At 41.7% G+C, this 17121-nt stretch overlaps 1 protein-coding gene across 1 annotated transcript in view; it reads right to left on the reverse strand.

Moving 5' to 3' along the window:
* Positions 1-1978: 1978 nt before the first annotated feature.
* The window catches only part of COG3 (component of oligomeric golgi complex 3), a 53248-nt gene continuing 38105 nt past the window's right edge, over positions 1979-17121 (reverse strand). Inside the window, exons 20-23 of the mRNA XM_072135247.1 lie at positions 14206-14281; positions 11391-11518; positions 10566-10664; positions 1979-7007 (exon numbers count right to left, since the gene is read on the reverse strand). Coding sequence (XP_071991348.1) covers positions 6978-7007; positions 10566-10664; positions 11391-11518; positions 14206-14281 — 333 coding nt within the window. The 3' untranslated portion in view covers positions 1979-6977. The remainder of the gene's footprint in view (positions 7008-10565; positions 10665-11390; positions 11519-14205; positions 14282-17121) is intronic.

Raw genomic sequence — 17121 nt, forward strand, 5'->3', positions numbered from 1 at the left:
TTACAAGTTTGTAGAATGGTGTCCGTCCTACAAGAACAGTAGGTGTATAGGGAAAGGATTGTAACATGCCAATTCCTTGTCACAAGGAATATACAGTAGGTCTATGGAAAAAAAAATTAAAGCAAACAAACCATGAAGCTGTGAAAAATGATGGAAATGAGTTGAGATTTTTGTAGTCCAGATTTATTTTGGGGAATGTGTGCGTGTGGTGGGGAGATAGAAAGAATGCACTGTATGTACCTAGATGAAACTAAATTTGGCATTGATTGGACGTTATGAGTATCTGGCAACAACCAGTTATCAATTTACTAGACAAATTATCTCCGTCAGCTCCATAGAGATTGATGGAGCAGAACGGTCATGCGCAGCAGTCTGCTCCATTAGTCTGAGGAGCGATGAGGGGGTCGGTCGCGATCGCGATCTGTGGGGGTCTCAGCACGGAGACCCCCACTGATCAGCAAGTTAGGCCTAACTTGTCTTTGTGGGAAAACCCCTTTAACAAAAAAAGCATGTTCATGAAGAGAAGATTATTTACTAAATTAGAAATTATAAGAGCTGGCCAACTTGAAGAAACATTACAACGAGCTGCATACAGTACATAGACTGGAATGCTAATGGTTTACCTCAACAAACGTCGCAGAGATTAGTTATCCAGCGTGTACATGTTGAGTAGCAATGTTTCTATTGGTTACGAGACTTGTAAATTGCAAATTTTCTATCTATCTGTTCCCCATACGAAGCTGCTATCTGTAATATGAGGGGAGGAGACCTAGCTGCTCTGACTCCCTCCTTCCTACTGTTTTGCATGAGGCTTCTGTGTAATGCGTCCTCTCAGTGAGTTTCTGTTCATCTTGCTAGCAGATTCCTGAGAGAAACAGATTAGGAAGAAAAGAAGCATTTTGCTTCCCATGCTATGCAAATGCAGGGAGGGGTAAAAATCATCAGCTAATTGACCTGATAACAAATGGACATACAAAGGGTAATTTATCTTGGCCTCAAATAAAGGGGTTTGCCCATGAAAGAACGTTCTCAAATTTTTATCCCCTAGTGAGGTTTACACAATAAAGAATTTTTCCCCCTTACTTTACAATTTTACTCAGTGATGGTCCGTGCAACATTCTAGTGTGTGGACTCTCTAAGCAGACACTTCATGATTCCTCTGTGCTATGAGATGCTGTGTGTGGACAATGACGATGTGCTGAGATTATCATAGGAGTTTTCTACACTTATTTATCTTCTGAACAGTATACTAGAATGTGACACATAGAAAAAGAGATCAGAGAGATCAGAGATCCACGAGATGGATATAAAACACAATGACACTACTAAGCTCTGTTAAATCGCCTATAACACACACACACAGAGTCGGCGGCTCTGCTATATGCGTCCCTTTTCTCGTCTGCAGCTAGTAGAGTCTCTGCAGACTGCCGCTTGCTGGCGGTGAGTGCCGGTGTCTGAGCTAATCTTGTAATGCAGGGTGGAGGGCAGGAGGCAGAGTGTACTTCAGTGTGCAGACAAGAGAAGCTACTCATGAGAAGATTCTGACCATAGTCAGAAGATTTACGATCAGATCCAGGAGCAGTTAAAATTGTGTACATCAGGACTGATAGAGACAGGTTGGAATTATGTCTGTGAAATGCTGTATTTTGTTAAGAACTGTGAATTAGAGAATGTGCTATTTTGTTATGCTCAATATTTTTAAAAATCTTGTTTTCATGGAATAAACAATATAAAGTAAAATTAAAAAAAAGTGAGGAACTTGTAAGCAGACTAGTAGACTATTAGGGCTTGTGCCCACTAACGTGTGCCTGCCCGTCTGTAGCCGTACGGGCACACGTCAGGCACGCTGGAGAGGAGGAGAAGCGAGCACTGCTCGGCCCTCCTCTCTCCATAGAGAATAGAGCCAAGGGTTGTGATTCAGCATCTTCCATTTTTTCACATCAATACAAGAGAGAAACCACAAAATCCACCTCTCATCTCATCTTAGAAGGCAACACCTTTATTTAAAAAGTTAATAAAAGTTATTCAGCCATTTTAAACATTTGCTTCCATAACTTTGTACATAATATTTACCTGACCCCCTACTAAACTGTACACAGAGGAGATTACATGTCAATCATATCTTATTCTTTATTTGATTTTTTAATTTAAGGTTTTTACTTTATAAATGACAAAACCAAATAATAACAACTCTCCAATATTAAATAAATTCCTTTATAACTACAATCTTCCTGTACAACAGCATTAAAACATATCATATATGTACAGTAATTTGCTTCACAATATAAAAGGAGGTAAATATACATATATTACAAGGCACGGGGTATAGACAGTCGTCATAAGATACTGATTCCAGCCACTTTATTTCTTCTATTTGTCTCCCAAAACCTGTTACAGAGAATGTGATGAACAGATTATACACCTGGGCAACCCCCTGATATCAATGACCTTCAGCATAAGCTGCCATCATACGAGGAACCTTGCAGACTCATACCTGCTATTTCATGTGGAGGGGAAGCGAGGATACAATGGAAACACATGGAAAATGCAGGAAAAGAAGAGATATTAGGGTGCAGCAACACACATCTCATGCGTCCTATGATTAGTCTCATTTTCCAGCTACACAGCCACTAGACATAAGTATGTAAAGTAATCAGTGAATATTATCGACCGTGTAGCCCAGAGTCCCCATCATGCCCTCATCAGGCTATTCTACAAGAGCAGCTGGTTGTAATCTGCAGATGGCGCTGGAGCTACACAGTTCTACGTCTGGATCCAACTTATTTAACTCTAACACAACCTGAAAGCCATAGTTTACACTACGGGTGCGGTCACAGGTACCGCTAGTGCTGCATTTACGGACCCAAAGCCAGGGTAAGGGGATGGGCCTTGGCCCGATCGCATATACATTTCTACGGAAATGCAAGTGATTGATAACTAGAACCTGGTGTCTTGTATTGTTTTAATGCAAGACACTAGGTTCTGCTTACCGATCTCATGAGTTTCCATAGAAATGTATATGCGATTGGGCCGAGGCCCACTCCCATACAATGCTGTTCTAGCGGTACGTGTGACCGTACCCTAAGGTATGGCTAATCATGATTTATTTTCATGTTATAACATCTTATACTGTAGGTTGGATACAGCTTCAATTGGAGACAAGACTCAAAGCACCCTCAAGAAAGCACCCTGAGAAGTGGAGGGAAAAAAAGCATTTTTTAAAATAAGATATATTAAAAGGTACTCAGTCACCAGGTTTTACCCCCACTAAAATACCAGAACCCTCGGAATTCTAGAAAGAACATTTCATAAGCTACCCCTCTTATGTAAAAAATCACCTCCAATGTTGTGCGCAAATGAGCAGAGAAGAGTCACTTTTTGACTAAGAGGAGTCTCTTTTAGAGGCTGAATGCAAATTGTCACTACAGATCCATACGTTAGGCATCGGATTTACATTTGGCTGTCAGTAGCCAAACTACAGTTTCTCTAAAAGAGACAGATCCAGATACAGAAGATTATAGCTACATAACCTGTCTGCGAATTATACACTTCGGTTCTCGTGGTGGAGAGGGTTGAGTAAGAAGTCTGCTGCCAGATACAATGGGGGTCATTTACTAAGGGCCCGAATCGCGGTTTTCCGGCGGGTTACCTGAATTTTTCAGTTTTGCGACGATTTTCCCTGAATTGCCCAGGGTTTTTGGCGCATGCGATCGGATTGTGGTGCATCGGCGCCGGCGTGCAGGCAACGGAAATCGAAGGCCTGGCCGTGCGAAAACCCGACCGATTCAGAAAAACTGCCGCATTTAAAAAAAAAAAAAGCGTTGCTTACCTTCACCCGGCCTGGCTTGGTGAACTTCAGTGCACTCCGATGGAATTTAGCGCAGCAGCGACACCTAGTGGGCATCGGGGGAACTACCTTAGTGAATGGCCGGAAGACCCGAATCCTGGATCGCGAATGGACCGGGTAAGTAAATCTGCCCCTAAGTGTTTAAGTGTCTGCCTTGACAGTGGCACCAAGTTATCTCATCGAGCATAGTAGAGCCAAAGGGCTAAGCTCACATCTGCATTGAGCATCTTCTGCCATGTACAGTGGAAAAAAAGGCGCAGGAGTCTGCACTTTTTCCAATAAAATAATGGAAGGTAACGGAAGATCCATTTTAGTCTATGGGGAACGGAAAGCAACTGGAAGACCTTGTGTACTCACTTAATGTGCAAACGCAGCCTCAAACAGAGTGACATCTTTCCATAATTCACTCATGAGAACCTTGTATGGCTCTAACACAAGAAATAACACGCTACATCATGAGTCTTCTTTTACCCAGCAGTCTCATTGCAATGTTAGCTAAATGCTACATCAGTTTTTCTGTGTGTCAGCCAAAAAAAAAAAAAAAAAAAAACAACAAGTTGTACGGCTTCATAAAAATAGGTGTCCTACCTGGGTATTATAATTTTGCATGAAGTAACAGATTTTTTTCCCAGGATGCTTTAGAATAATATCTTGAAATACTTTTATATTGTATACAAGGAGTGAAAGGTTGATATCTGGTCAGGAATACAGATACATCCATCATTGAGTAGCAGCTTCTATATAGTCTCCCTCCGGTGCATATATCACAAAGCAGCAATTTGAAAGGTTGAAAAAAAAAACATCCTTAAAAATGCTACTCTTAAAATGAATTTCAGTTTTGTAAAGATTTACAATTATATATTTCTAATTATAACCAAGCATCAGCAATACAATACAAATAGCAAAAAGAAAAGACACCTGATCTCGTGCTACCCGCCAGTAATAAAGTACAATCTCATTTTGCAATATTGAATGTGTTGATATGCCAAGATATTCCTGATTAAAGGTCATTTGCCATATTGCATTCTGTATAGTAATGTTTACCCCCTCCCAGATGACATTATTCACTTTGGTACTAAAAGGGAAATAAAAAGCCACACTAATTTAGCGGAATCTTAATTAAAAGATACTTCAATATTCCTGGAGGAAAATCCCTGGGGACGTCAAGTGTTAGATATTGGTTCTCTGAACTCTGTTATAAATGTGTCCTTTCAGTTTACAGATGGATCTGCCTCTGCCAGGCACAGCTATAGGCAGACACTTACCATCATGTATTTAAAAGAGTTGTTATCTCCTATACCAGTGGTGGCGAACCTATGGCACGGGTGCCAGAGGTGGCACTCAGAGCCCTTTCTGTGGGCACCCAAGCCTTCACCCCAATTTAGAGTTTGCCAGATAGGACTCAAGGCTTTCTCCTGTGGTCCAATACAGACCAGGACGTGCCATGCTCAGTGCTATTTTAAAGCAGCATCCTTGGCTGCCAGAACTACATGAGGAGTGGTAAGGTGTGGATAGAGATGGATTATCATTGGCGCTCCTGCTCTGGGTTACCTGATCCTTCCTCTGCAGTGGACCCTAGTGGGAAGCTACAGTGCACAGTTCTCCATCTTTCAATTGTATTGGTGAACTCCAATATTGGAGGACGCCAATACAATTAAAACCTGTGATACAGCAGGGTCCAATAAGTTACTGCTTAAATTGTCATGTGGGCATTTCGGGATATATAAGTGGGTTTTGGTTGTAGCTTGGGCACTCTGTCTCCAAAAGGTTTGCCATCACTGTCCTATACCAACTGTTAGGACCCGCAAAAATAACGAGAATATACTCTGACTGTTCAGGGGTGCCATTCTCACTCAATAATACTATGGTAATGGCAGGAATAGCAGAGCCCACAATTTGGCTATCTCTGGCCTGCTCACAGGCAGTGAAGGGAATGACAGAGTTACCAGAGCAATGAGCATGGACACATGTTCTACCTGCTACATCATTCAACTACTCAGAATACGACCCCTGAGCTCATTTACTGCGGGGTCCGTTCTTTTTATCCACAGATCAGGTACAACCCCTTTAAACGTTAAAGGAGAGTTAACAAGCCCCAAAATCCACTTCAAATTCTGTGCCACAATCTGCAGATTTGACCCTCACGTCCTATACTTTAATCATAGTAAAGGTCCTATTGATTAATTCCTTCCCCTACCCTCAGAGTGTACAAATCAGACCATAATACATTGACAGTATGGAGGTCCGAAAAAAAAACTCTTTGAATGAGCTCCATTTACTTCTGAGGCTGCGGTCACACGTGATGTTTTGCTTTCATTAAATGCATGCATTTTTTAACAGTAGAAGAGTAGATTTGCCCAATTACATCGTTGTCAACATTGCGTTTACAAACGCATGCGTTAACGCTTCTACATGTGTGATAACACTTGTGTTTTGTAAACACAATGCTGACAACAATGTATTTAGGCAAGTCTCCTCTGCATGCATTAAACACCAACAAAACGCATCGTGTGACCCCAGCCTAAGGGTCTGCGTGAGATCACTATCCAACATCTACAAAGGACCGTATTATGCACCATTTTTGCAGGCACGCTGGCTATTTTTTCTCTTCTAAACTCTATAAAGAGCTCAGATGTGCTTACACTTACATACAACAAGGTAGAAGCTCACCTATTTAACCCTTTGCATACATCCTGACTAGATCTAGAAAGTGAAATTCACTTGTGCCTTAGTATATACAGCGCAGGGTTCATGTTATCTACATATTATATTTAATGTGTATTTGTATTTTTTTTTTTTTCTTTTTTTTTTTAATAAATGTAAAAATAAATTTTAAATAAATGTACACAATTCTATCTTGATTTAAAAGAGTCAATGCAAGGGGGTATCACCGGCTGAGCAATGGCTTTCAGTAACTTCAGACTGGTAGGTGCAGAGCTTCAATGTGGACATGTACCAAGTGTCCAGAGAACACAAGTGCTTTGGTAAACCGTGGAGTCATCAGTTCTCCTCTGCTTGTGCATGTATCTCTGTAGTGGCCCACGGTGTCCTGCAGAACATCACTTCTGCCTTTCGGCTTTCGTTCTCCCAGAAACATCCAGACAAATGGGAAAAGTTACGCCATCTTCAGCTATTTCGACATGGACAGCAATAGATTCACCTAAACGCAGGAGAAGGAAACACACTTGTCAGCACATGACAGATTAAAACAAGCGCCTCTTCAGATCCTCTGCTCAGAGCTAAGTGATGGGAAAGTTTTATTTTTAGCTACTTGAAATGTATTCATTCCTACAAAATGTGTGTGTGTAGATTTGCTTTGCATGCTGCCCGGCATAATGCACATTTGATATGGGCTACTGCATTGCATGCATGAGTACACACATCTCCTCCAGAAGAGCCGCCGACGTTCAGGAGAAAATGCCGCTGTAGTAGTTTTATTTGTGTAGATAGGAAGCTGCTGTGTTACCATGGAAACTGAGGACGGCTCACCCCAAGATGTGATACAAGTCAATAGTAAATAAAGCCATTTACAAGAAACCGCAGACAGAGCCGCCAATTAGGAATAGTTCGGAACCGGGTGCATTAACACATTGGGGAGATCTGCGGAGGCTTGTGCGCCTGTTTTCTGGTTTACAATCCATGAAATAATCGCAACACCAAGGAACCTCCAGGCATTGTGATAATTATGCCCTTTACGCCACCACCAGGGCAAATAGTCGTGTGAATGGGGGGTGGGTGGTATATGCACGGTGCTGACCGGCAGTGGAGTGGACCGGCACAGGGCGTTCCTAACCCCCGAGCCTGTGCACTCGCTATAGCCTACAAGAGTATAGATACTGGGTGGATGATGATGGGTTGAGACAAATAATTGAAAGGTGCTGCTCCTCCTCCTACTTTTACTCCATTCCCAGGTTGGGGCATCAAAAAACTGCAACTGAAACACTGAAAGTGCGGACACACCCTTATTGTATGTCACGTCACAAAACTCCCTGCATAAGTCAATAAACATAGAAATATCTACGTTTCCTAAATAAATGGACTGTTTTGATTATTTTGTCAAAGATCTAATCCTCAATAATGGAGTCACTTTAGTCCATGGGTAGAATCCAATATTGCAGCTCTGCCTCATTCCCTTGAATAGGGAAGCAATGGAGGACACAGCCCGATTCTGCTGTTGGAAAAGGAACCACAATTTGGACTTGCATATACACTCACCGGCCACTTTATTAGGTACACCTGTCCAACTGCTCGTTAACACTTAATTTCTAATCAGCCGATCACATGGCGGCAACTCAGTGCATTTAGGCATGTAGACATGGTCAAGACAATCTCCTGCAGTTCAAACCGAGCATCAGTATGGGGAAGAAAGGTGATTTGAGTGCCTTTGAATGTGGCATGGTTGTTGGTGCCAGAATTGCTGGTCTGAGTATTTCAGAAACTACTGATCTACTGGGATTTTCACGCACAACCATCTCAAGGGTTTACAGAGAATGGTCCGAAAAAGAAAAAACATCCAGTGAGCGGCAGTTCTGTGGGCGGAAATGCCTTGTTGATGCCAGAGGTCAGAGGAGAATGGGCAGACTGGTTTGAGCTGATAGAAAGGCAACAGTGACTCAAAATGCCACCCGTTACAACCAAGGTAGGCAGAAGAGCATCTCTGAACGCACAGTACGTCGAACTTTGAGGCAGATGGGCTACAGCAGCAGAAGACCACACCGGGTGCCACTCCTTTCAGCTAAGAACAGGAAACTGAGGCTACAATTTGCACAAGCTCATCGAAATTGGACAGTAGAAGATTGGAGAAACGTTGCCTGGTCTGATGAGTCTCGATTTCTGCTGCGACATTCGGATGGTAGGGTCAGAATTTGCGTCAACAACATGAAAGCATGGATCCATCCTGCCTTGTATCAACGGTCCAGGCTGGTGGTGGTGGTGTCATGGTGTGGGGAATATTTTCTTGGCACTCTTTGGGCCCCTTGTTACCAATTGAGCATCGTTGCAACGCCACAGCCTACCTGAGTATTGTTAATCACCATGTCCATCCCTTTATGACCACAATGTACCCAACATCTGATGGCGACTTTCAGCAGGATAATGCGCCATGTCATAAAGCTGGAATCATCTCAGACTGGTTTCTTGAACATGACAATGAGTTCACTGTACTCCAATGGCCTCCACAGTCACCAGATCTCAATCCAATAGAGCATCTTTGGGATGTGGTGGAACGGGAGATTCGCATCATGGATGTGCAGCCGACAAATCTGCGGCAACTGTGTGATGCCATCATGTCAATATGGACCAAAATCTCTGAGGAATGCTTCCAGCACCTTGTTGAATCTATGCCACGAAGAATTGAGTCAGTTCTGAAGGCAAAAGGGGGTCCAACCAGTTACTAGCATGGTGTACCTAATAAAGTGGCCGGTGAGTGTATATATAAAAATTTTTTTTTTTAGAGATTTATCATTTAATTTCTGATTTTATAGAAAACGCTTTTTTTATATTTATCGTCACTGACATCACAGCACCCCCCGCCATTCAGGTGCACAGAACACACAGTTTTAAGAGGGCCAATTATTTCAGCCCCCAGTCACAGTTTAGGGTCTTGTGGTCAGTTTCACATCCCAATCCTGACAATGACACAGAGCAGGAGTTCACAGTGCCATCATGCATCACATAAATGGACCATAAATTAACCTGATGTGGAGCGGGTAGTTCCTTCTTTGCTAAAGCTTGCCACTGCAATTGAAGTTCAGGTATCTGGAGCTTTAGCAGCATTTACTGAATTACTGCGCTCATGACCTTCTATTGGGGCTGCAAGCAGCGGCAGTGAAGAAACTTCATGAGATAAATGCACACATGCACATGTCTGAATGTTTTTGGTAGCATAATTTTTAATAAATGCTAATAGCAGAAATTACTTATCTAAATGCCTTCGAAATAAGTAAAAATATATAATATGGTGTCATAACCCTTTAAAAGAAAGTCTATACATCTGTAGATTAAAAAAAACTATTCTTGGTTTTGTTCAAGTAGTTTTAGGAAGGTACCTTCTTGTAGACATAGACATAAGCCTGTGTGGTCTGTATGAACTCTGCACATGTCGAGCCTCTATTGCAGTGATGGTGAACCTTTTAGAGCCCGAGTGCCCAAACTTCAACCAAAAGCCACTTATTTATTGCAAAGTGCCAGCACAGCAATTTAAGCAGTAATTTATTTCTCCTTGTTCTTTGACAACTTTCAATCGTTCAGCCTCCTATGGACACCAACACAGTTGAAAGGAAGAGGGCAAATTCATCTATCATTGTAGGAAGGTTCTGCAGGAAGATTCTTTGAGTCCTGTCTGGTGAACTTCATGCTGGAGTGATGGCCTGGGTGCCCACAGAAAGGGCTCAGAGTGCCGCCTCTGGCACTCGTGCCATAGGTTCGCCACCACTGCTCTATTGGGGTGTATGAAGCTCTGAGTTACATTTTACTTAAAGATAACAGGGTGTAAGTGTTGAGGTAGAGTATGATATGACACAGAGGATAATGTGAAGCGTATAAAGTCTACAAATGTACAAATGAAGGTATGTAAATGCTCAATAGCTTGTAAATGCATGAACACTAGAAGTGACATAAGTGTAGCCTAGACAGAAAATGTAGGAGAAACCTTTCTATGTTGTCAGTGAAGGTAATGTGCCTGGATTATCCCTGCACAATAGCCCTTCAGTAAGTGTACCTGCTCCATTGAAGGACAAGCGATAATCTGTAAATCCTCACTGCTGAATTCTTCTTTCAACAGCATGTGGATTTTCTGGAAGACCTGCTGAATGTTGTTCTGTAACAATATGACATAAAAGAAATACAATGATTAAAAATCTTGTATTAAAGGAGGGCACATGTTAGTGGTAATTGCTAATACAGTTTAATCCGAATTATTGCATGTGATGGACGTCCATAATGTTTTAAACATAGCCTCATTGTATACTTGTTAAATAGGAAATGTGCAGGGAATGGTTAAAAATAATAAAACAAGTTAGAGTTCCTATGAGACAATGCACTCCTGGCTGGGATTTGCTTACTTGATCTCTCTATTAAAAAAAAAACAATTGTGGGTAGTGCCCATTTGTCATCAGTGTGTTAGGTTCACAGACCACGTGTATTAACCCACGGACATACATGGGGCCCTGTGCTAGCCACAGGAACAAGAGCAAGCACACGGCCAAAATCCCCATCCTTGTACATGTAGAGTTGTAGGCTCTGGTACATCTGCCTCCTTGGAAGGTATACATTCATTTTGAAGGTTACAGATGGAAATGTACAGTGAAATAAAACTGCAATGAGGCATCTGCTAGAAATGACAATGGCTTCAATCAGTTGAGGACTTTATGGTCCATATCAATGTAAAGATACAGTAAGAAAAAAAAATGTGAAACCCACCACACTGAAAGGTGTCAGTTTTACAAAAACCGCTCATAAATCAGAAGCCGGTCTTAGGATAAAGGGTTGTAAAATCAGAAGCCCATAAAGAGCAGGATACTGTTAGCTCTGGGAGAATACTCACCCGGACTGGCTTGAAGAGAATGAATTCTGTGTCTTTGTTAGCCAGGTAAAGGGACATGCTCCGCAGTGTCACCGGCAGTTTGGTTTTTATGGTCTTGTAGGTGGAAGACACCAGGTCATTAATCTTTACTGGGGAACAAAGACAGATTCAACAATGAGCCATAAAGTAAAATCCTAAGAACCATCAAAGAGAAGTACAACTATAGGAGAATGTCAAACAAAGGCCTGAAAGACTCCGCTATAACCCAAGGCTCTGTTCACATCAGCACCGTAGCCTCTTATTACAGTGGTAGCCGCAATGCTGTGACAAGGACTTCTGTTCAAGTGTCCACAACACAGAGAACGTAAAATAGAATTTCTTGTATCTTCCTCCTGATATTTTATTAGAAAAATTATAGAAAATACTCATATAGAGACTGGAAGAGGAAGAAGAGACTAGTGAAATTTGTAACAGGAGATGCCACCACTTCAAATTTTCAGGGTGCAGTCAAATGCAGCGCTGGAGTATGCGTTTCCATGGAAACACAAGGGACCGAACCAGAACTAAGCGTATTGCAATGTTTTGTTGCAAGACACTGGGTTCAGGTCACCGATCGCATGGGTTTCCATACCACCTTATTTGTCAGACCCGAGGCTGTCTGGTTTCTGCAGATTCATTACAATGAGCCAGTGGCTCATTGTAATGAGTACTGTGCAAAATGCCATAGTAAAAAAAAAAAAAGTTTCAAAATAATAGAAAAAAAGTAAAAAACCTAAAAGTTCAAATCACCTTCTTGCCCTAGAACTGATATGAAACATAATAAACAGTGAAAATCACAGACACGCCACATCTCAAAATATAAAAACGGTTATTTCTAGCAGTGAACCACATAACGGAAAACGCTACTTGCTAGCTAAATGCTACTTTTATACATAATGGAAAATGGTATCCAAAAGTCTGAAAAGCAACTTTTACACCATTTTACATCAAATAAATTCGTACACAATCGTTTAACTTTTGAAAATGTGTTAAAACCCAATAAAACCTATATAAACTTGTATAACTGTATAAATTTGGTATAGCAGTGATCATACTGAACCAAAGAATAAAGTAGAGGTGTTATTTGGAGCGCACAGTGAAAGTCGTAAAAACTGAGCCCACAAGAAGGTGACGCAAACACTTTTTTTTTCCAATTTTTCCAGCTTCCCAGTCCACAGCATGGAATAATAAATAACGCCATGGAAAAGTAAAATTTGTTGCACACAAAATAAGCCCTCACACAGCTCTGTACACAGAAAAATGAAAAAGTTATGGATTTCTGTAGGTGGAGAGCAAAAAATTAGCAAAAAAAACTCTGCCTCCCTGAGGGTGGTGACACACATGGAGTTTTTAGTTTCCTGTTTGGTTTTTACCGTTTCCTGGCAAAATACTTGGTGCTCATTCCACATTGCATGGGTTTAGGTCTACACCCATATGCGATTGGGAGAACCCCCCACCCGCACTTGTTTCACATTTCGAAGTGCTATTCTAGCGCAGTGTGTGAATGCGGCCTCAGGGGATTATTCTCTCTAGTATTTCCTATACAGTCTATACATTTACTGCCCGGGGCATCTTGTATCTACAGCTAAACATACAGCCAAATAATAAAAGCATTATTTACAGTTACCAGAGCCACGGTCTCCAGAAATGTCTAACAATATGATTTGTATTTCAGTATTGTTTTCCATTACTCTGAGAACACAGTGGAAAATCACAAAAGCCTGGAAACGTGTCACTTCTAGTTGGGCAGACAGCCAGAAGGTAAAAGATAATTTAGAAGACAGGAGAGAAGTGTGGGGGACGGTGATCCTTCACATGTGACTGAGGTACTAAAACTGCCATTTTACTCAGCATTCCAGATCTTAAAGAGAACCTGTCATGCAAATGAACCCACCCAAAATAGAGACTTTATTAAAATGGTTCCATGCCTGCAATGTTCCAAAAATCACTTTGTAAGCTTATATGCAGCTCCCCGGATGTGATTCCAGCATAGTAAATGTTCCTTACATTGCCCTGCTCCTTGTTCCTGATTGACAGGTTATTCTATTCTGCTGTATGGAGAGCTCTGTTACATCATTGGGCACTTAAAGTCATGTGACCAGGATGACATAATCAAAGGTCCTGTTAGATCTGCAGGGAGGATGGGGAGGAGCAGAAGTCCATGGAGGCTGCTGTGATTTAATGTGATCAGATATAATCGTATGCATGGTGTACAGTTTGCTAATGTTAGGAGGCTAAAGGACCTGTGATGATGTCATTCTGGTCACATGACATGTTGAGAAGAGGCACGGAACATGGGGAGGAGTAGATGGGTGGGGCTGGAAGAGTAGGACATGCCCCTCAGATGCCAGGTAAAGTAAGAAAGTTCAATTATGGACATGTGAGGGAAACTATTTATAGCTAAAAGAAAGGTGTCAGGTAGTTAATGTGGCTCTATAGGAACCTGTCATTAGCTATATATGTGAAAATGTGGTGACAGGTTCCCTTGGAAGTCTCTAAAAACTGTGGCATATACCAGAGCTGTTCATGCAGCAGAGCGCATGAGATCGGCAACTAGCACCTGGTGTCTTGTATTGTCTAAATGAAAGACACCATGTGCTGGTTACTGAAATGCATATGTGATTGGGCTGAGCCCTGCGCGTTTTGTTTCCTTTTCTAAGCGGAGTCAAAGCGCTAACATGTGACAACACTCTTATCACATGAATTATAAGAAAGTTCCCAGGCCACAATCAGACCCCCCTCTGCCATAGTGCGGGAGATATCTCCTGTGAAGATGTGTATTAGAACAGCGACAAACCTGGCTGTGCCCACGGCTGCTGTGACAGGCTGTATTTGGGACCACCCTGAGTAGCCATAGTCTTCAAAGCAGTCACCTATATTAAAAAAAAATAGGCAATAGTTAGTGTTATAGTACAAAAAAGAAGCATATGTTTGACAGTCTGCACATTTCCTTCATTCCATTATGGAGTGCACAGAGAGGAGGCCCAGAAACCCAAAACGGTAATGAATGTAACAAAAATATTTTTAAACGCATGCGTTTTCAAACATATCACAACAGCCGAGAAGAGGAGATTTGTCCAATAACATTGCTGTCAACATTGTGTTTACAAAACGCATGCATTAACGCATTCATTTGTAAACTCAATATTGACATTGACATAATAAGGCAAATCTCTTCTTCACAGCTGTTGTGATGTGTTTGAAAATGCGTACGCACCCTAAAGCTCCAGATGAGCCTATCATTGTTATTATTAAAGTAAATCAAGCATGTATAAACTAAAGGACACTTACAAAGACCCAGGCACTGTTTTTGTGTTAATCTTATATTTGTTTTCCGTGGCCGCCTTCTTTCTAAAATTTACTTTTACAATTATGCTAATTAGCCAGAAGGCCTCCTGTGGGCGTTTCCAGAGCCCCTCCATGCTATAGGATCACAGCTTGATACACTCACCCTCCCCTCTGCTCCCCCCCCCTCCCCCTGCCTGATGTAATCTCACTGCAGCAGAGGGCGTTTCAGCTCACAGTGGGAGAGGGGCAGTTTTAATGTATCAAATGCCCCAATGGCGTCATTAGCATAATTTAAATAATTGATAATTAAATAATTAATTGATAAATAATTGAAAATTAAGCTGGAGGAGGCTGTGGGCTGGCTATATACTGGAGGGCAGGGGGCTGGCAGGCTATATACTGGGGGGAGCAGGGGGCTGGCCGGCTATAATAATAATAATTCTTTATTTATATAGCGCACACAGATTACGCAGCGCTGCACAAAGCATGTCAAATTGGTCCCTGTCCCCATGGGGCTCACAATCTAAACAACCTAACAGTATGTTTTGGATTGTGGGAGGAATCGGAGTACCCGGAGGAAACCCACGCAAACACGGAGAGAACATACAAACTCTTTGCAGATGTTGACCTCGGTCGAATTCGAACCCAGGACCCCAGTGCTGCAAGGCAGAAGCGCTACTCACTTGGGGGAGGCTGTGACCAATGCGCTTCCCACCCTAGGTACTGGAATCAATAGGTTTTCACCCTTTTTTTGTGGTAAAATTAGAAAGGTAGCTAATATGTTATATACTATATTCGGGTCAGCTTATACTTGAGTATATAATGTAATTGTGTGTGTTTTTGTTGCAAACCCCTTTTGTGTGGTTTCTGCACAATTTATTGTGTGCGATGCTGACGCTGGTTCTATGATAAAATTGTAGCACAAGGAGACACGCTCCAGACTTTACATCCACACCGCAGATCAATCTCTGCAGTGGATTTTCTCTTCTTTCACAGCGTTTCCATGAGATTTGTGTAAATGATTGATTGGGCGGCTGGATAATTGATTTCTATAAGAGGAGAGAGGCAATGGAACCGTCCTAGAGACAGGGGTGTGAGTTACAGATAAGACTAAGGGGAAAGGGGGTGCTCATGTGTGGAGCAGAAATAGGGACTGCATCTACAGATTACGGAAGGGTCAATATTGTATGTGATTTTTTATGGATTATGAATTGTTAGTGCTGGCAGCAAGTAGATGTGTTTGATGGTAGGCTGCTGAGGAGGGAGTGCCACTGCCAAATTGGGATGTAATATTATATATACACAATGCTTACTATATGGAGACAAGAAAGAGGAAAATGCAGATCAGGTAATTCCAAATATCAGAGCCACAGAAATATATGGGAGCATCCATAGCTGAAGAAGGGTCGAAAGGCAGAGAGCCGAAAGATAGAAATGTGCGCAGGAAAAACTATATGTAGTAGTAGTAACATCTAAAGTTACAGGGACCTGGAAGAAGGGGTGAAAAGTAGTCTTCCTTAGATTTTGCTATTCAAATCCAATTAAGACAAAAAAAAAAATCTTAAAAACAATTTTAAAAAACTGGCTAACGCAGGACAAACTAATCATCGATAATCCAGTACCGATGTACCCATGTGTCATGTGCAATGATGAGAATCATACTGCTGAGAGCATCCTAAAGCGAGAGGCTGCCCCCTGCTGCTCACTTGTGGGACTGCAAACACAAGCCACAGTTCAAAGGTGTGCAAAACATCTCCCAAACAGTTTACACCCCATCCTTAGTGTTTGGTAATGCTCTAGAATTCCTTATTATTGTTATGTGAATATCATAGTTATAGGTACATGATGGCTGAGTGACTGGCTAAAGTATAATGCAATGTACGGTAGCATTCCTCTGACCTCACAATCAGCAGGTTATTACACTTATAAGAGTGCAGTATACCAAATCTTCCATCCCATTCCTCTCCCACTGAATTTAATAGGTCATCAGCTCTTTTTATCGGTTTCAGGTAATAAAAAGCAACATACCCACTAAGAATACAGGGAATGCAAGTCACAATGAGAACCAGGTAAAAATATATCACCCTGCGTGTAATACGTGTATATTCATTAAAGAGGTGTGCAAGCGCAGACATTTCTCCTATTCTACCGAGAGAGCATATCTCCAGCAGAAAACTAACAGGATATGGACTGTAAAATGCTATGTAAATTTTTGTAGAGAAAATTTCCCCTTTAGACATGAGACTGATAAAATCCTATTAAAAACATGGAATTGAAACACGCGTCAGTCCTCCGCACAGACTGGTGGCTATCACACTGTACAGACTACCACCAATACTTGCCTATGGTGATCAATTTCATGCTGAAACACTTCTAGTACAATGGGCTATTACTATGACATCACAATCCACAGTCTTTAAGCTAC

This window comes from Engystomops pustulosus, chromosome 2 (genome assembly GCF_040894005.1).
Source record: "Engystomops pustulosus chromosome 2, aEngPut4.maternal, whole genome shotgun sequence".
In the NCBI taxonomy this organism is placed as follows: Eukaryota; Metazoa; Chordata; class Amphibia; order Anura; family Leptodactylidae; genus Engystomops; species Engystomops pustulosus.